This window comes from Ictalurus punctatus, chromosome 18, assembly GCF_001660625.3.
Source record: "Ictalurus punctatus breed USDA103 chromosome 18, Coco_2.0, whole genome shotgun sequence".
NCBI classification, from domain to species: domain Eukaryota; kingdom Metazoa; phylum Chordata; class Actinopteri; order Siluriformes; family Ictaluridae; genus Ictalurus; species Ictalurus punctatus.
The window spans coordinates 6,029,167-6,049,896 of NC_030433.2; the positions used below are offsets into that span (position 1 = coordinate 6,029,167).

General features: G+C 39.7%; 1 protein-coding gene across 4 annotated transcripts in view; it reads left to right on the forward strand.

Moving 5' to 3' along the window:
* Positions 1-19,786, forward strand: part of grin1a (glutamate receptor, ionotropic, N-methyl D-aspartate 1a) — a 34,677-nt gene extending 14,891 nt beyond the window's left edge. For 2 of the 4 annotated variants that reach the window (XM_017491929.3, XM_047161897.2), the window contains 16 exons: positions 211-308; positions 745-866; positions 1,450-1,624; positions 1,793-1,937; positions 2,823-2,909; positions 3,148-3,283; positions 4,236-4,363; positions 4,875-5,039; positions 5,381-5,499; positions 5,839-5,951; positions 6,660-6,808; positions 7,318-7,475; positions 7,890-8,051; positions 8,302-8,411; positions 8,674-8,819; positions 17,812-19,786. In XM_017491929.3, coding sequence (XP_017347418.1) covers positions 211-308; positions 745-866; positions 1,450-1,624; positions 1,793-1,937; positions 2,823-2,909; positions 3,148-3,283; positions 4,236-4,363; positions 4,875-5,039; positions 5,381-5,499; positions 5,839-5,951; positions 6,660-6,808; positions 7,318-7,475; positions 7,890-8,051; positions 8,302-8,411; positions 8,674-8,819; positions 17,812-17,880 — 2,082 coding nt within the window. In that variant the 3' untranslated portion in view covers positions 17,881-19,786. Of the gene's footprint in view, positions 1-210; positions 309-744; positions 867-1,449; positions 1,625-1,792; positions 1,938-2,822; positions 2,910-3,147; positions 3,284-4,235; positions 4,364-4,874; positions 5,040-5,380; positions 5,500-5,838; positions 5,952-6,659; positions 6,809-7,317; positions 7,476-7,889; positions 8,052-8,301; positions 8,412-8,673; positions 8,820-12,411; positions 12,439-13,798; positions 13,910-17,811 lie in introns of all 4 variants that reach the window. The other 2 variants (XM_017491927.3, XM_047161896.2) reach the window with 2 other exon arrangements.
* Positions 19,787-20,730: the final 944 nt, after the last annotated feature.

The window sequence follows — 20,730 nt, forward strand, 5'->3', positions numbered from 1 at the left end:
ATGCAACAATACAGACGTTTTTCCCCCTCTAGCTTTTTTTTTTTTTAGTTTATCCAGTTTTCCTTGGAGCGCTGTCATTTTTCCTCCTTTTTCAATCACACAAAAGCAAAGACAATTCAACCAAAGCAGTGAAGAGAGATTAAAGAGGCAGCATGGTCCTGGGGTGGGGAAGTGTCGCTAGCTTTTACTGACTGTGTGCCCCGATCCCAGGCAGAGAAAGTCCTCCAGTTCAACCAAGAGACTAACTTAACTGCCCTGCTGCTGGAGGCCAAGGAGCTGGAGGCTCGCGTGATCATTCTGTCCGCCAGGTGAGACATTATTTATTACTCTGAAACATTACCGGCACTGCTGAGTACAAATCATGGTGCAGTAATGCATAATGAGGGCCACTCTGATATCATCGAGCAGAACACCAGTAAATCTGTTACTAAAAAATGGAAAAGTGAAAAACAGCGAAACATGGTAGTGGTAGCATCATTTTGAAAGTTACCTTGTTGCTTCTCTGACTAATGCCATTCTTACCTGGTCACTGAGATTTGGTGAATGGCCTCCTCTAGGCAGAATTAATCTATCCTTGCATTTTATTTACTATAACAACATTAGAGAATAATTGATTATGCATTACAGTCACAGAACAATACAACACAAAAATAATTACAAACCTGTTATAAAAAGTGCTTATACAGTTAACTCTATATAGAAGAGGCTTTTAGAGTAGACTGAAAGGACAGTGTTTGCCTACAGTGAAGACGACGCTGCTGCCGTATACAAGACCGCTCGGTTTCTCAACATGACTGGCTCTGGCTACGTATGGTTAGTCGGAGAGCGGGAGATGTCTGGTAAAGCTCTGAGTGAAGCTCCTGATGGTACGTATGGGACGACGAAGCTGAGACATTGGAAAAGCATTTTTTTCCCTGCTGTATTATTTTCAGCATATTTCACTAGATTGTGAGTAAGTCTTAGATGTTTAATGATATAAGTTTAAAAATCTTGATGTTAAATTCCATTAAGGTCCTTTACTTAAATGAATAGTTCATTTGAGATTAGTCTTGTAATAGGTTTTTAAAGGAAGACAATAAATCCTGGATAAAATGGATGTACCTTGTGCATTTTATCCAGGATTTATTGTCTGCATTATATCAAGGGATTCCCTTTTGTGATTTTAATCTAACCTTAACTATAGTATTATCACTAATTCTAGCAGAGCTGAACAATATTAAACTCTCTGGCAGGTGTTTGTTGTGCAGTTTGTGAGATATAAATTCTCTGACATTGAGTCTCAGGGCCACATAGATGTTTAAATCTAAAATATAATATCTCCCAACGTTCATTCGTAGTTATTTTATACCATAGGGTGCTTAAGTTTTATTATTTTTAAAAATATTAGTAGGATTATTAATGGCAGGAGACAGCCGGCTTATTGGATTATTTTGATGCCGACACACACAGGACTAATTGGCCTTCAGCTCATTAACGGCAAGAATGAGTCAGCACACATCAGCGACGCAGTGGCGGTCGTGGCTCAGTCCATTCAGGAGCTTTTCGAGAAGGAGAACATCACTGAGCCGCCTCGGGGTTGTGTGGGCAACACAAACATCTGGAAGACTGGGCCGCTCTTTAAAAGGTCAGGATGACGTGCAGCTAGAAAGCAAGAACAGACAAGATTCTGTCTGATCCAGGAAGTTTCTTTCCCCTTGATGTACTCTGCATAAATTTGACTGTGTTTGCATAAACTTAATCATTTGTCTGTGTGAGAGAAAAGCTTTTCGTTTCTCCCTGGTGTCTCATGCAGGGTTCTGATGTCATCCAAATACCCAGAAGGCTTGACAGGACGAGTGGAGTTTAATGATGATGGAGACAGGAAGTACGCTCATTACAGCATCCTTAACTACCAGAAGAGCAGGCTGATTCAAGTCGGCATTTATAATGGAACTCAGGTGTGCGGCCTTTTTTTTTAGTCAGATAATATTAACAGCATTAAAAGCATGATTCTGCAATTGTGGTGCCATTTAGTCCTTGTAACTCTAAAAATTCAACTTTTTAACATTAAATTATTCAGCATAACAGTAGAATCTAAGAAAGCAAGCATTCAGCTATTCAGTTAAAGTGTTAACCCATCCCAGACAACAATCTCATATGTTAAGATGTTTGCTTTGCTGACACTGGCTGTATTTTAGTCTTAAATGAGTTAGCATTTAAGTTGAGCATAGAATTAGCAAATGCACAAAATGTGTTTAACGAACATGCATGCAAATGCATGAGGACACTAAGGACTTTCTAATGATTTGTATTCTTTTTTTTAATTAATAATTTACTTTCTGACTGTCATTTGCATAACAGAGTAATTCTTTTAAAGTGACCTCATTACTAAATGTCACAATATTATACATAGAATAAAATAAAGGGCTGAATGTGATCAAGGGAATGTAAAATGTATATTTTTCATAACCTATATTGGACGGGTTATGGATAAGCATGTCTCAAGCATGAGATGTAAAATCAATTCAGACATTAATGCAAAAATAGTAGGATTTTGGAAGCATCTAATGAGTCGATTTTGAGGTAGAGCGTATTTATAGTGGACTGGGATCTACAAATGCTGTTGGATTAATCTTTTATGTCACTTATCTGAAATATAAACAATAGTTTGTCCAATAGGTTGTTGTGAAGGACACTTTTCTCATGCTTAAGCTGTCTTTTACCTATACTTTACATATATATTTGTAAATATGTGGGACACAAATGGCACCCCAATCATAAAATCACCCAAAAGATCTACATCTAGGTCACTTGGAGTTTATTTTAGCCTGCTATCCCCTCAGGTGGTGCTAAATAAGCAGAGGAAGATCATCTGGCCTGGAGGAGATACAGACAGACCGAAAGGTTTCCAGATGTCTACATGGCTAAAAGTATAGTATCATTTAAACAACGCATATCTTATTTCTGAGATAAGATATCCAGCTTGCAAACTAGCAAAATGTATGGTGAATATTGAATGGGAATTTAAAATAAAAAATACCAGCCATGGTTTCTGCAACACGTTGGTGCACAAAATCTTTTCTGTGCTGTGGCACAGATTCTGGCCCATCCTTGAGATAACTCACCACACAGTTCCCCTTAACTAATCTTCCTCCTGCTTCATTACAGATAGTCACAATACATCAGGAGCCTTTTGTGTACGTGAAGCCAACAATGCTGGATGGGACCTGCAGGGAAGAGTACACACCAAATGGAGTCCTAATTAAAAAGGTGATCTGCACTGGACCAAATGAAACCATCCCAGGTAATATAACAGGAACGTTTATGATATGAGATACATACAGTTGCAATCAAAATGATTCACCCCCATTGCAAATCAGGTTTATTGTAAAAGTGTACAGACTTTCAGCTGTTTGCAGTGAACAAATCAAACAAAAGCAACTGAAATAGTTCAACACAACGAATGCATCAAGTGGTTTCCCCAAATTCAGTGCTACTTATTATGACTTCTCCAGTCTCAAAATTATTCAATCCCCTGAGTAGAATCCCTCACAACAGCACAAATATGCAAAACAGGTGTCTCAAGCACACCTGATGCAACTAATCAAGGAATTCATTAGTTGCACCAGGTGTGCTTGAGCTGGAATAATTTTGATTGCAACTGTACATATATAAACAGTAGGTATTTATATATGTACTGTATGTGATAATTTTCTGTCACAGCAGCTCTGTTTATAAGAATGAGCTCGGTCTAATGCGTTAGCGTTTCTGTAGTGACAACTTACACAGGGACTTGTATGATGGATACTTCAGAATAATCTACGGCTAATAAAGTGTAAGGATTTTGTTATTTAACATAGAAAAAATATAATAATTGATATGAAGTTTTTCGTAAAAAGGTTCTGGAAGGAGTCTCAGAGCTTAGTAATACAGTAGGTAGTAAGTTTTTCACTGGAAAGTCTTCAGGATAGAAGAATTTGCACTTTCAGGTTTCTCTGTAACATGCCAAGCTATGGGTTTTTTTTTTTTTTTTGTCTCATTGTGAGGCTAGTGAGGTGGCTAGTGTATGATGTGTTGTTGTTTATTAATAACTAAAACCTTTTATTCATTGGCAAATCACTGTGCTTTAAGATCAATAAACCACCTCAGGATGTTATTGGAGTGAGTGTTAAGAGAACGGTGTGCCTGTTTACACAGCTATCTGTCCAGAATTTGTTCTTTCACATGGCTTGGTTTTTCACGTGGTTTGGTTACAGGACGCCCAACAGTCCCTCAGTGCTGTTATGGATTCTGCGTTGACCTACTGATCAAGCTGGCCATGACTATGAACTTTACTTATGAGGTCCATCTGGTGGCTGATGGGAAATTTGGAACACAGGAAAGAGTGAGTTTGGATTTATATCTTCAACCAGATTATTTTCATGCAATAAATGATTCTTGTTACCTGACATCTTTAAATTTACTCATACTATATAAAATATCACATTTATGCTAAGCATTTCATACATTTAGGTCATTTTTAGGCTAAGCATTTGGGGCTACATTTAGGCTAAGCATTTGGGGCTACATTCAGGCTAAGCATTTGAGGCTATATTTAGGCAAAGCATTTCAGGCTACATTTAGGCTAAGTATTTCGGGCTACTTTGGGTTTACATTTAGGCTAAGTATTTGGGGCTACATTTAGGCTAAGCATTTGGGGCTACATTTAGGCTAAGCCTCTCGGGCTACATTTAGGGTAAGCCTTTCGGGCTAAATTTAGGTTAAGCATTTCTATTTAGAGTGTGTATATGTGTGTGTTTTTATTATTATTATTATTATTATTATTATTATTAATAATAATAAAAAATATATATTATTATTTTATCTTACTATGTCTCATTTTTACTTGGGCACAGGTGAACAACAGCAACAAGAAGGAGTGGAATGGCATGATGGGCGAGCTCCTGGGCGGCCTTGCAGACATGATCGTGGCTCCACTAACGATAAACAATGAACGAGCTCAGTACATTGAATTCTCCAAACCGTTCAAATATCAGGGCCTCACCATCCTTGTGAAAAAGGTACACCTGCTTCTCCCAGGGTGGGCGCATGAAATATTTATTACATTTCACAGCTAGTAAGTTTGTGAAAGAGCACAGTTGTTGCCACCATTACACAGAGGATTAGCCATTAAAAAGATTAAAGACTCATACCTTTCATCTGTGTATATTATTGCAGTTTGACAATATAAATCACTGCTTCATGAAATATTTTAGATATTTGTGTATATCCTGCTATCATAGATGTATTTAATTGTTGTGTATCAGTTCTAAGTGCTTACAGTATCTCCCAAAGGTTTGTAGGATCCATTAGATACAGTACAGATGGTAAGAAATGTGAGACACGTCGCTGTGTGTTACAGGAAATCCCTCGTAGTACGCTGGACTCGTTCATGCAGCCGTTCCAGAGCACGCTGTGGCTGCTGGTGGGTCTATCGGTGCATGTGGTGGCGGTGATGCTTTACCTACTAGACCGGTTCAGGTACACATTGTTGGTCTGACTTGCTACGTCTTCCATGTGGTGCGTCTCTGAGATTTGTTTCGTGTGTTCTGGGCATGTTTCCTTTACTGGAGGAAAAGGGGCATCACAGTTGCTGTCAGCTTGGAGGTGGGGAGATGTGACTGGCTGTGCTGTGTGAGATCAATCTTGTTCCCTGGTCTTCACAGCTTGCTAGATCATTCGTGATGTCTATATTTGGACCTGTTCTTGTATTCAGATGTTGTCATTGTCGTTGTCTTTGTTAAGGGACCTAGGCATGTCAAAATCTGTCAAAACTTTGTGCAGTTCACTCCTATTCATACTCTGCCTGGTTGGTTTCAGCCCATTCGGAAGGTTTAAAGTAAACAGTGAAGAAGAAGAAGAAGATGCCCTCACCTTATCCTCGGCTATGTGGTTCTCCTGGGGAGTGTTGCTGAACTCTGGAATTGGAGAAGGTTACACTGACAGTTTGTTTTCTGCTCACATCACAAAATGCCAGGCTAAAGGCCAGTCTATGAATAATTGGGCAGCAAATGCAGCACACTGGTTTTGAAATCAACCCACATTCATGAGGTTAAATTATCATTAAGTTCAATTACCAGCTTTCCTTTGAAGCTATATGGATGTTTATCTAGGAATCATACATTTTCACATATTTTATTAGCCCAAATATGATTTACTGTTTAGTAGTTTCTCAACTATTGATGAGTGCCATTGCATAATTATTTTGTATACAAGAGAGCGAAAGAAAGGTTGAGAGTTAATTTGCATTTGCAATTGTAGTCTCCCAGCATAACACCATAAAGTCAGAATAAATCCAAAGAGAAACATTAGCTATAGTGGATTTTATAGGGATACAACAGCAAAAAAAAAAGACTGCAGAGTTCCAGGAAGAATATTATGGGTAGACGAGACTAAGCTTTACCAGAGTTAAGTAAAAAAAGAATGTAAATAAAACATGCAATCTTGCTAATAATAACAGAGAGCTCATGTGAGCTAGTTAACATATCTTGCATAAAGATGCTAAATAAATGGATTATTAGCCTAACTTTTTAGCATAACGTTAACTAACTCACTAGCTTTTAGTTATTATTAGTATTATTTGTAGCATTTTTGAGAGATCTTTGGTCCTAACATTTTGTCGGTTTTGTGTCATCGTACAGGTGCCCCGCGTAGCTTCTCAGCGAGAATCCTAGGTATGGTGTGGGCCGGCTTTGCTATGATCATTGTAGCATCCTATACTGCCAACCTGGCTGCCTTCTTGGTGCTGGACCGGCCTGAGGAGCGCATCACCGGCATCAATGACCCGAGGGTAAGATCCTTGTTATTTTATCATATTTTATGACTTTTTCCAATTTTAGCTAATGGAGAAAAACTGATTGCTGCTCAATAGTGTGACGGGGAATTGAAATAACTAATTGGATCAATGATTGATTGATTCATTCATCTTCAATAACTACTTGATCCTGGTCAGGGTCGTGGAGGATCTGGATCTATTTCCCAACACCTTGGTTGGGAAACCGGTCCATTCACACCTATGGGCAATTTAGTATAGTGTACTTGCATGGTTTTGGGAGGTGGGAGAAAACCAGAGAACCCAGAGGAAACCCGCATGGACACAGTGAGAACATGTGACACTCCACGCAGACAGGATCCCGAGGTCAGGATGGAACCAAGTATCGTGGACCTGTGGGGTGGCAGTGTTACCTGCTGCACCACAGTGCCACCCTGATTGACTGATGTTTGTAATATATCTACTTTATTTCATAAGAAGAAACCCAGGATTATGATGATTGGCTTGTTGGCTTTATCTGTTGGCAGTTGAGGAACCCATCAGACAAGTTTATCTACGCCACAGTGAAGCAGAGTTCGGTGGATATCTACTTCCGGCGCCAGGTCGAGCTGAGCACCATGTATCGCCACATGGAGAAGCACAACTACGAGAGCGCCGCTGAGGCCATCCAGGCTGTTCGGGACAAGTGAGTCACCACTGCAACGACTGCGGCAGGTCTGCTCATGTGTTTACTCAAGGAATCATGGGCCTCAGGTGTTTTCAGGTGTCAGGCTGAGTTGAGAACCCATAGCAGGTCTACCTATGTCTCTCTCACTCACATAAGACTTAATGTTGAGCTTAGGAACACCTTTTTCAGGTTTCCAGCAAAATCGTCTCTGAGGGAATCCAATGAGGGACAAAGGTCCACTGGTCCTGCATTGGATTTCCTTTGCCTATGAGATGACGGTTTGTAGTTCTGGTAACATTTAAAGACACACACAAGTGGGTGGAGCAGAGGTGAGAAGGAGAGTGGCGTAAGTGTGTTATTACTCACTGTACTGTTGCACCATACCCCCCAAAACCCATCCTTCCCTTCCTACCCTCCCCCCCCCCCCCACAGCAAGCTGCATGCTTTCATCTGGGACTCTGCGGTGCTGGAGTTTGAAGCCTCGCAGAAGTGCGACCTGGTGACCACGGGAGAGCTGTTTTTCCGTTCGGGCTTTGGCATAGGCATGCGCAAGGACAGCCCCTGGAAACAGAATGTGTCCCTGGCTATTCTCAGGTCTGTCCCAGCCGAAGCATCAATACTGTACGCTCCTGTATCTTTTAGTTCGGTCTTGTTTTCATAGATACCATCCTCGGAGATATTGTTCTTACTCATATCTCTCTGTGTCTCCCTTCTCCCAACCCCTGCTCTGCTGTCTGTGTGTCCATGTATATATGTGCATTCGGATGCAGTCTTTTGGGAATTAACACAACCATCTACCCTGTAATAATAATTGACTTTTTCCCCCTTCCTCGACTTCCTGCAGTTCCCATGAGAACGGCTTCATGGAGGACCTGGATAAAACCTGGGTGAGATACCAGGAGTGTGACTCAAGGAGCAATGCCCCAGCCACACTCACCTTTGAAAACATGGCAGGTATGGTTTGCACTCAGCTGCAGATAATCTAAAAGAGATTGGACAAAAACTGCAGCGGTAAGGTCCTGTAGCCCTTTTTTGTCCAATGCCTTTTCTGTTCTTTATTTCTTTTTCCTTAATCATCCATGTTAGCCTAACTAGATTTTTTAATCATTTTTGAAACTCAATTTAAGGAGTTGGCCCCAAGTCTCCATTTGTGTAATTGACATTTCCTAAAAGTCCCTTGTGATTTCCTTAATATCTCTATCTCTCACTATACCAGGGGTCTTTATGCTGGTAGCTGGAGGCATTGCAGCAGGGATCTTCCTCATCTTTATTGAGATCGCATACAAGCGACACAAAGACGCCCGCAGGAAGCAGATGCAGCTAGCCTTTGCGGCCGTCAACGTCTGGAGAAAGAACCTGCAGGTAAGACAGCAACTCCGCCACCATCCAAAAGATCATAAGATCACTGGCAATAAGTTCAACTTCAATCAGCCTGGGTGTAACTTTTCAGTGAAACCCTTCCTAGCTGGAGGATGGGTTGGAGATCAACGATCTCTGGCTTTACTGTTGCTCAATTCATGGCCTCTAAGATGCCAACCAAGGAAACAATCCTCAGGTTTGGTCTGGGACGTATTTGGCAAATCCAACCAGACCCCTGTCTCTTGTCTGTCCCAACAGGACAATAAGGAGAGTTCTGTGAGTCAAGTTGTGGGTGCAGCTGGGACTCCGTCTTTAGTATGTAAAGCACACTAATTTATTCCACTATCTTCATCTTTGCTGAGCTTTCCTTTTGATTTGTAGGTGCATAAGAACATCCTAAAACTAAGCTGCAAACTATGTTTTGAACTATAGGAATGCTCTAAAGTACCCCTGAACTGAAAACAATGATTTTTTTAAATGGTTAAATCTGTTTGGATATCTGGCTCCAACTGGTTTTGCTGCTGCTGTGGTAAACACCCGATTGGTAGCAGTAATAAATTCGTTGAAAACAAACTTCCTTGGCTCCCAGGTCTTCCTATCAATTCCCAGTGATACTTCAGCCATCCATGACTGGGAGTCCAGGAGAACGAAACTGGGCGGGAGGGATGGCATTACTCTATCCTCTGTAAATCAGAGAATCACTAGTCCATCGTAGGAGTCGGTGAGCTCATGTATGCAGAAGAGGGAAGATAGCACTTTCATTTGAGTGTGTTACTGCCCTGTGATGTAGCATGAGCAGCCATTTGAAAAAATGCGTTGGCTTCATGTGTCTTGTGCTAGCATTTACCCTTCCCTGTTTGGAGCTATCATGTGATGGGAAGAGCTAGTGTGTAGAAATTGGCAAATGACCAAAGAGAAAAGTGGATAATAAAAAAAACAAAAACAGACATTTTTTAGTTCTACCCTGCATGCCAACATTAATTATAAACAAAATCGTATGTGTTACTGTATATTCAGGTTTGTTTACGGTTAAAGACATCACTGAGAATAAGACAAAAGACTAATACTGATACTCAATTATCATTTGCATCTATCCATGACAAAGCTAGTTTACCAGCTTTAACTAGCCAGCTAGCTTAACTAATGTTGCAGTGAACAAAATGTTGGTTGTTATGTTACACTTTGACAGGTTAAATAAATCCTGGAGAATATGACAATTCAAATCAAGATACAGATAGGATCCTATTTTTGTTTTTATCTTTGACAAATGCAAACTAATTTACTAGAAATTAGCTAACCGGCTAACTATTCAGGATGGTTGGAGGACATGTTCTTGGGAAATTTTTAGTAGGTTTTGGGCATTACATGTACAACATGGCACGTTCAGGAGTACTTTAATCTTTTGCATTCAAAGCGTAGCATATTTATGAATTCTGTGGAGTTGTTTTTACAAGGCTAGCCCAAAGAGAATAGCCAAATAAAGTGGAGACAATGTGAATGGAGTCTTAAGCAGTGGCAATAACCTTTACATTAACCCGGCCTCTTCATCGCAACTCAGCAGTTGCATAGTCCGAGAATATACGCTGCATAGATATCTGGAAGTAAGTTGCGGAGATCTATGAAGAAATGCTTTAGGCTTTGCTTGTCAAGCAAAACCAGCTCAATCTTATTCACCACCCGTTCTCGCTCAGCCTTTTGATTTGCCCCTATGCCCCATGGCTTGTCACAAGTCCTCCCCAGCAGAGCTGTGGGTTTAGAGAGGGAGGGTGAGTGAATGAGGAAAACTCACAAGGCTTCTAGGAGACTGTGATGTGTACGTGGAGGTGGGCCAGCCTCACGCTGGCACTTTGTACACACTGACAAAAGGTCAGTGCTGCTGCTGTCGAACTGACAGCGGTGCCACAGTAAGGTAAGATCACAGTCTCGTGTCTGTGTCTGCAAATCGATGTCCAGAAACCATCTGCCATACACGTTACACATGCGAGCACACACATAATCACACATGATGCACACAAATACTCCATTTGTGTATGACTGTTTTGTGTGGATTTGTGTTGGTGCACACAGAAGATGTTGGACTGTTGGTTCCTGCTAAGAAGGAGAAGCTTATAGCTGGTGCTAATGGGAAACAGGTTCACAGTGTTACTACTGGACACTTAGAGTTGTAAATTGGACTGTAATAGCAGCCTTGAGATTGTGTTTATATGTCTTAATTCTTAGCAGGACTTAACACATTGCTCTGATCCTAGCATATGTGAGAGCTTTGAGAGCTTGTGTCTGTCAAACGATTCTAGAATATGTGTATGCTATGTGTGCGTCTAAAAACATCTAAAAGCATAAACTTCCACCTTTGACATGTACGTACTGCACCGTGATTTGGTTAGCTTGTGTGTGTAACGGGTGTGTCGCACTTTTGAATAATCTGCCCAAATTTTCATTTCGTGTTTCGGTTTTATCAGATAGAATAAAGATCCAGTTTGCAATCTACACACGTTATTCCAAAGTGCACCACCTGACGGTAAACTAGGATGACAAAAGAGACTGATCACACTGATGTTAACCAATAAAATGAAGTGCAAACTAAGTAATGTGCTCTGTTGAGCTGTAGGTGTTGTTTCAATGTGGCGATGCTCTTTGCGGGTCTACGCATATCACGGTACAGCTACGACTCCCTCCTGCTCATCCCTATACGCTAAGGAAACAAGGACATTTTAGGGATTTAGCTGTGAATGTCAACACAAACATCAACTCAAATATCCTGGTTCCTATTTCAGCTAGGGATTATGTTTATTTTATTTCATGTGGGTTTTTTTTTTTTTTTTTTAATATGATCATTATCCAATGCATTTTATTTGAATGAGCACAGCATAGTTGCCATGCCAACACTAACCTCTTGCTCATTCAATGCTACTTCATTTCAGTTACATTCAACCTCTGAGTCCTTAAAGTTACAGATTATATCTAGTATTGATTTAAAATTGGTCTGTGCAGGAAATAAGCAATACATTTAATGCAATTTAGTACAAGACTAGATATAATCTAGATTCTTGTGCTAACTTTAAGTGACAGAGGTACTGAGTTGTGTTTTTGAAATTAAGTGTCAGGTGATATTAGAAGTCAATAAGGATATGAAAGAATACTCCGGAACAGTCTAGTGTTTAAATGCTTTTGTGCCATAATACGCTTTTCTTGTTCACTGCCAAACCCTGCATGTGATAGAAATTCACACCACACTTATTAAAAAGAAACGTAGCCTTTTTCCCCCCATCTTTTGTGTGGAGTGAATTTCCGTTATACCCGAAAGAAGGTATAATGATTCAAAATGGTATTTACTGTATATTGTATGTAATTACTCATATTATATCTTCTGCTGCCCTGGCATTTTATTGATTGCATTTGATTATTGCCCACCCCCCAAAAGTTGTGTTTTATTGTGATTTCCTGTGATATTAAGAGTTGCTTGGCTTCATCAGTGGCATTATTTTCTTCAGCAAGCTCATTTTCGCTCTTTCTGCTTTTGCTTATGGATCTTAAAATCTTAATGATCTTTAAGTGGATAAATATTCATTTTTTTCTTTTCTCCTCCTCTATGCAGCCCTCTTCCTCTGTAGAGACTCAGGATGTAAGAATACCTTAAATATGAGCTTTTCTCACACTAACACACTCAGTCTTGTGCTGTATCCTCGTGGCATAATGTAGAGGCCAGAGAATAGCCGTGGGGCACTTGGATGGATGCTGGGAGGGAGGGAGGGAGGGAGGGATGGATGGGACCAAACGTAGAGTGTAACTATATTTTAAACATGGACCATATGGTTGCTGGATGAATATCTGTGGAATTTGACCAGTGCACAGAAGTCTATGGTGATACCCATGTAAAGGACCCTTACTTGCAAAAGGAGGGGAGAAATTTTAAACCATATCACTGACAACACAGACCTAGGACTATGTTTCTAGGTAGAGCCATCACACCTTACAAGTGGTTGTACCTCTTTAAAAGCTCATAAAGCTTTCAGTGCTAAACGGGGCCCTTTTAAGAACACACCCTACCTCTTTCCTATCTGTGGAGAAAGTATTCTCCTCATTATATCTTTAATACATATTGTGGCGGTCTGGGAAAACCAATAAGATGTCACTGTGGCTGAATATGGCCAAATATGATGAAAAATTGGGTATTTGTGCTAGTAATATACATTTCACCAAAAACAACAGGGAAATGTTTTTATTTAGTCAAGTTTTCGATCTTACTTTGGCTATCTAGCTGCAAATAAGGAGCTAGTTTAACAAACGCAGCGATAAAAAAAACGTTTTTAGTTCAGTCTGCCTAAACATGTCTAAAATCTTGCTGGCCCTGTGTGATTTTGATTTGATCAAGTTGTTGGAGAGCTGCATGCCATAGCAAACCAAAACCTAAAAGACAAGAAATTTAGCCAACAGATCAGAAGTGGATGAATGAATCAGCAATTATTTCCCCATCGCTGAACAGATATCAGAGGAGTGAAGAGCCGATTTGTGTTTAAATGCCACAAGTTGACTTTTACCTCAGGGGATGATGTGCTGATAATCAAAGTGAGAATTTATTTGAAATTGTAAACGTAAAATTTGGCAGCAGTGTTGTTTTCCATAAGCAGATTAGGTTGTAAATGTATAGGTAGGTAGGGTGTCTTTCACTGGAATTGGAAAGAAATCTTCAAATGGAATTTCCTCCCTTTTCACTTTTGATGCGTTAGCAGAATTTAAAATGCTAGAACTTTACTTATGCTCAGGCAAGCCTGTAGTTCTCCGCATTTACACAGTATATAGTAGAAATTCTTCCAATTTGACAATGTGAAAGGTTTTCCCAAGCCTCCACACATATAGTTTGGGGTAAGATTGTTTGTGGGGAGGGTTGGGGGTGGAAGAGGTTTTGGTTATAATGCCAGGCTGAGACGGTGTCACTCATCCAGAGACCATGAATAATTATTCTACGTATATATTTATTTTAGGATAGGAAAAGTGGTAGAGCAGAGCCCGACCCCAAAAAGAAACCCTCTTTTAGGTCCATCAGTACCACCCTGGCCTCCAGCATCAAGAGACGTAGGTCCTCCAAAGACACGGTAAGGAGATTAAGGAATGGCATCTCCTGCTCTTAGTCTTTCTCTCTCTCTCTCTCTCTCTCTCTCTTTCTCTCTCTCTCTCTCTCTTGCTCTCTCTCTAAGGCTCTCCTTTTTTTCTGTCTCTCTTCCTATTTTCCTGTCTTAAATGCCATCTCATGTCCGATCCAAGAGAGTCCCATTCCACTCCGGCCACGTGTCTGTCAGTCAGCCATTCGGTCCACATCCTAAGCTCATCTGTCAGTTAGGACTTGCCCCAAAGAGGACAGCAGGGACAATTTAGGGCTTTCAGGACACAGCAAAAAAAAAGGTGCAATATTTGGAGGGTCACCATGTAAGGGGGGTGTGATCCAAGAGGAGGGGGGCAACGCAAAGCACCTGGTTCATTTGGGCTGCTTCTCTCCGGTGTTGCTAGTCCTGGATGTAGTGTGTCAGTGGTGTTTGTATGGTTCTGTATGTGTGTGTATGTGTGTGTTCTTATCACGTTCCTGTATTTGCTCGATATGATTGAAGTGAATGTGATCTTCCTATATGCTGCATTATGTGTTCCCCAGCGGCATGCTTCACTGTTGTGTGTGTTATCACTCATACTAACCTTGTTTTTTTTCTTATTGAAACAGCACATCATCTCTTTCAAGGCATGGAAACATCAGACTACTAATGCTAATGCATTTTGATTTTCTAGTGCTCTTCCATAAATTCTCCTTCGCTCCTTAATTTCTTTGACATTCTTTCAATTTAGCAACAGGACAAACTGGACTTCCCAGAGTTCCACTCTCCTCAGATAACCAATACTAACAAATTTGTCTTAAATTCGTAAAAATGTTGTTTAAAAAATTTTTTTTAAAATGCTGTTCTGCTTTAAAAAAAAAAAACAGGATGGGAGATTCACAGTCTTCCTTCTAGGAAGGATATCACATACAAAGAAGAACAAAAATAGTCAACAATGTTGTTTTGTGTGGGTTTATCGGGGGTTTTGTTCGTGGAACGTCCTTGGTTGATGATCACACTTCTGGGAAATCTAATTCTTCAAAAGTTTTTCCAGAGCTAATCCAGTTTTAACAGATTTTTAGTCACGATTAACTTATTTCCTGTAACATGTCCCTTATTTTAGATATATCTACTAATCTGTGCTTGTTATATTCGTATTGGTTTGAGTGTGTATGTGCATATGTGTGTGAGAGCCTTAGGATAAATAACTCTAGATAAAGGGTTTAATGTGTCTTGATTTAAAAAAAAAAAAAAAAAAAAAAAAAAAAAACATCCAGAAAGGAGAGAAGCAACAAAACCATCCTGTCGGTCACTGATTATTTTTATTTTTTATTTATTATTTAATATCACTGTTTAATTTCTCTCGATGGATATATATGGATTTATGAGTGTTGATGTCCCCTACATACATGCCACACAGCTCCTCTCGTCTTCCCGAAAGCATGCGACATGTCTGTCAAAGAAACACAGAGTGTGTCGTGGTAGTAATAGAAGTAGTAGAAGTAGTTGCATCTTTTTTCCCCTCGTGGCTGTGATGATGGTAGAGGTAGTAGCATTATGTCTCTGTCTCTCTTGTTGATCCACTATCTCTCATCAGGGGGCGCTGTGGGCTTTGATACACAGTGCCAACAGCGAGCCTCCTCAGAGAACACAACGGGCACATGTATTCACAGGGGGGCCAGAGGCACTGCCATGACGCGATGCCAAGGCTGCGAAAAACACAAACCCTCTCTACAGTGTCATCAGCAATATTGCTGGATTTAAAAAAATTAAAAAAGAGGATCCAGCAGTGTTTTGATGATTCCAAGTGTTTACTAGTGTTGCTTTATGTTCTGTTCCTTGAAAGGTGAATGCAGTGCAAGCTAAACTATGCCATAGTGCACAAATCTCTAACCCTGGTCCTGGAGAACCACCTTTCTTGTATATTTTAGTGGTTTTCCCCTGCTCTTAGACACCCGATACAACCCTTCTTGAGTTGAAAGGGTGTGTTAGAGCAGGGAAAACACTAAAATGTGCAGGGCAGAGGGTGCTCCAGGGCCTGGGTTGAGAAGCTGTGGTGTATTCCATAGTCTAGCATGCACTGAAACAGCTAAATAGCTACATAGATGTGAGAGCTATATAAGTATTAGTTACCCATCTCTGCAAATGCTTTGAATCGGGAGAATTAAATTTCAAAATGTGGAAAATTTTGAAATTTGGAATTTTTGTGAAGACGGTATTATGGATACATGTGTCCATGGTTCTTTTCAAAAATTTTGTTTGTTAAATAATTCAATCTGAATTGAATTCCTGGAATTAAGCCTACTTGCCTACTATATGCACACTTAATCGTTCTCATTCAGCATGTGAATGTGTGTTAATTCAGTTTTGACTAATTTTGGTAATTGAAGTTATTCTACTATCTCCAATTTTCACAAAAACAAAAAATCAAAGGCTTGAGCTACGCTGCATTTTGCAATGGCAGGGTATATTGTTTACCTCCGTCATATCATTCAGGACATTGAGTTTTTGTCCTGGCCATTGTAACATGGCAGCAATCAGTATATGCAACAAACAAACAAAATATAGCGACGTAGCAAAAAGGTATCTGCATGGCAGGAGGTGTTTTTATGACCCAGCACTGCAGATATCAACCAGCTTTTTCTCTCTGCACCCACTCTAGATAAAAGTTACAGTTTGGGAAAGCAGGAGCTCCAGTTCTGCTGCATTTTTTTTGACATTAGCGGTTACATATATTCAAAAACAATGTGGCTTAGACATGTAAGGCAGTATCTGCATACCTTACACGTGTATATAGCAATAGATCATGGATATCAGGGTACTGTCTAAAATGATTTGCATGTTTGTTCAGTTTGAAGGGGTTGACTTATGCATACATATATACAGAAAGAAACATGCACTGGAGATCCTGTTTCCCCTTCTGTGTAAGTCTGAATGCTTCCTAAGACAGTCACAGAAAAGAGAGATCAAATCACACATTACAGACCAGGCAAAATTCTAATTGAACCGGCAAATCCGGTGCAATGGATATCCAGCACATACACCCAGGGTCCACTTTACCAGGGGAAACCAACCTCATTTTATACCACAGCACTGTTGAATTCTGGATTCTGATTCTGACTGTAATTCACAGCGACTGTGAATGGTGGATGTTCCACATAAACTACAAAAAAAAAAAAAAGGAAAAAAAAAGGAAAACTTGTGTAACCATTTTATATAAGGATATGTTTCTAAAAATGTCCAGCATGGACATGCCTTCAGGACTGAATACTTTGCATTTTGCAGTTGCACTTCAACTTGACAAGCTGCATTTTCTGTCTTATGAAGAGTCTGCGGAGGGAAGGACTATCTACTAACTTGTTTCACTGACATTCCACAACATGAAAGATAACTATAAGTAGATAAAATGTGTGACCTAAAAAAAATCTGTTGGCAAATTGCTGTGGTATAAGCGAAAGAAAACACTTCAGCATGTGCTGCTATTGGAAAATAATCAACATGGGGCTGGTAGCAGCAACTCCACTTCGCGCCTGGCCACATCGCACCACTCTGTCGTTGATTACTTTACTTTAACAGCATGCCCCCAAATGTTTTATTCCTAGTGTAGCCCATATATTGTTACACACAATGTGACAGTCCCCCTCTACCACATCCATCAATGGAAAAAAATCACCATAGAACCTGATAAAGTGGCAACCAAGTGTATATCCTGGAGGATTTATAAAAGATTGATCAGAAATGACATCAGAATGACATCCTAGTCTACTTTTGATTAACCTAATTCTGAACTGCCTTAGGAGGTAACGTTGAAGGCACGTCCCTTCTGTGTGAGTGAAAAGGGTTACAGTCGCACTAATTACCTGTGTCCTGTGTGTTTGTTTGTTTTTTGCCTCTGTCTTTCTTTCTCTTCGCAGCAGTACCCACCTACAGACATCACGGGCCAGCTCAACCTGTCCGACCCATCTGTCAGCACCGTGGTGTGAGACAGAGAAAGAGAAAGAGAAAGTGGGGGAATGTTCATTTCTTAAAGACAGACATGGGGTGGGAGGAATCGGTATTCACCCAGGAATTTCCTTTGTCCCGAGTCGCTTATGAGCTTCTGCACCTTTATGAGGAGAAGAGAATGGAGCTGATCTTCTACAGTGAACATTTTCGGAGATTGGCGTTAGCGCCTCATCGCACTGGATTTCTTATAACGCATCACACACACACACTCAAGTTGACACTCATCTTCACAAGTTGACATTCAAAACAGGACACATTATAAGGTCTAATTTAACCTAGCAATTATTTGTTTCACAATCTTTTGAGTATTTTTGTATAGGTTGGTATAGTGAATGCTCTTGTGTCCATTAAGTGCTGTATGTATATTTTATCTCTCAGAAAAAAAAAACAAAGCAATCAGAGTAATTATTATTACTATGTTTGTGCAGACCTCATGTGTTTAGAAACCTATATTTACTGAAATTCCGGACATTTCTGTTGATCTGCCTTTAACAGTATCAATTGCTTTCTCTTCTTTAATTGTTGTCTATTCTGTAAGTAAGAATGGCGTATGAGAGAGCATGCAAATACTATCTGAGTAAAAATTAGTTACATTTAGTGTATTGTCAATAGTGTTAATACTTGAAATACTATTTCTAATGATATAACAATACTGTATATGGCACTTTACGATGATATATGAACTTATTTTATGACCAAGTGTGCAGTTCTTGGTTTTGTACTCAATACTGTTTGTATATCTTGAAAAGCCATGCGCTCTTTATCAGTGAGCCAATTGCATGTTTAAATGCATGTGAAACTTCTTAGCCATGTCACAAAAGAAAGCGCTCTCTTTTCTTTCCTCCCGCAATAACAATGTTTTGCATATTATGATGCGCAAAGAGTATTATGTACATACTGTATCAGAAGTGGCTTAAGAAAATTAAGAATTTAAACTTCTTAAGACTTTGCTATGTAGAAAAACCTCTTTCTCTGTCTCACTGGTTGAAGTTCTCTCATGCTTTCTCATCTCCAGTCTCTTTAAGGGGTGCATCAAACTGCCACGTTTTTTCATCCAACCATCACTTGGTGTCTCACGCAAAACCGTCTCTTGTGAGACCTTTTACGTGACGAAACCCCAAGTGAGTTGCTTTGTATTTGACTCTGGTGCTGCATTTTTGTACACACCTATTGGTTAGATGCAAAAAACAGGCCGTTTCCCATGTTCTGGAGTTGAGAAACATTTGTTCTTTTGGTCTAAAGCGACCTCTGACCTCTCACTGAGGACTTTTGAACCAGCAATGTGAATTATGTAAAACATAAATATGCTTTTCCACACAAGTGCAGGTGGACAAATGATTTGAAAATTCTTCCTTAAAGATAAAATGAACGCAGAATATATGACATTGTTGACTGTCATGATTGTAATTTTTTTGTTTGTTTGTTTGTTCTGTTCCTAAAATGGCTATTTTGGATAAGAAATATTTGCCTTTTGGTGTTACACTTGAAAAACATAAGGACTGAATTTCATTTTAAGCCCATTGTCTCTGACAAATGAGTGCATGCTTGTTTTCTTTCGTCTTCCTCTATCTCAACCCATAGTTTGTGTACCTGTACCACACTATTATATCTGTTTTCAGGTCTAATACAGTGTGCATACATTTTGCAATAGGCTGTATTTTTGGCTTTCTGGGGAACTTGATAAGGATGTGATCCCATCAGCCTCCAGTATTCTGTGAATCATGTTGATGATTGACTCCTACACATAGACATAAGCTTTAACTTGTTATGTTCATGTACAAACACTCACATTAGACCTATTTAAATAAGAATTGCTTCAAAGTTTGCTTTTGAGTTAAAGCAAACCTTTTGTTTCTATTTAGATTACAATGCAAATAAGACTTCTCTGTGCATATTAAAATATGTGCAGATAACAAACAATGGTGAATGTGTGATTAATTTATTGTGTATGACCAATGTACTTGTAATTACTATTTATAATGTATATAAGGCAGTGACCTTAAAGGGAAAAAAAAATCCACCCTGAATGACTATGTGATCTTCAGTGATATATTTTGAAATGAAATCCTCAGTCGAACTTGTTTCGTTGACATATTGGTTGAATTTCACCTTTTGTTTTCTGCATTACTCACAATTACCTACTGATAGTGGCGGCAATGGGATTTAGCCCTCACTTCATCTCTACCTATGAAGCAGCGATCTCTACCTATGATGCAGCGATGCAGCAGCGCTTTAGTACTTTAGTCTGTCCAGCTGTCTCACTAACTTATCTGTACACTCTGCTCAAACAGATCAGGTTCCAAAGTTTGCATTTCCGAGCTAATAATGCCATCAATACCATCACGCTCATCAGCTGTTGCGTTACAGTAAATCATTACCTGTCATGTTGATGGACAGTGCTGTCAAAATTCCGCCATTTTAATTTGTCGTATTTTTCCACTTGCCAGTTGAATGATTGTATAGAATTGGTTTTGATTTTCTATGTCTGTGGCGGAAGACAAATGCCTAGACTAAATGCCTTATTTTGTATCCGTCAAAATAACCAATGGTCCTCAGAATTTTACCGTCAATGATTTGAAAAAATCCGGTAAATGTCTGTAAATTTGTTAACGCGACCACTTATGTTCGTATATCGCTGAATAGCTGAACCGAGTCTCTGCCATAACTGCATGACTGCGTGTTTAGAGCCCAGTGTTTACTGTTTACACTTCTCCTCGATTGGATTTCTCTTGAGGTATAAAAAAAAGCTCTTATTCTGATACAATGTTTAAGATCACTGCATTTTTTCTCCTGTTAAATGTCCCACTGTGACGTCATTGCGACGCAAA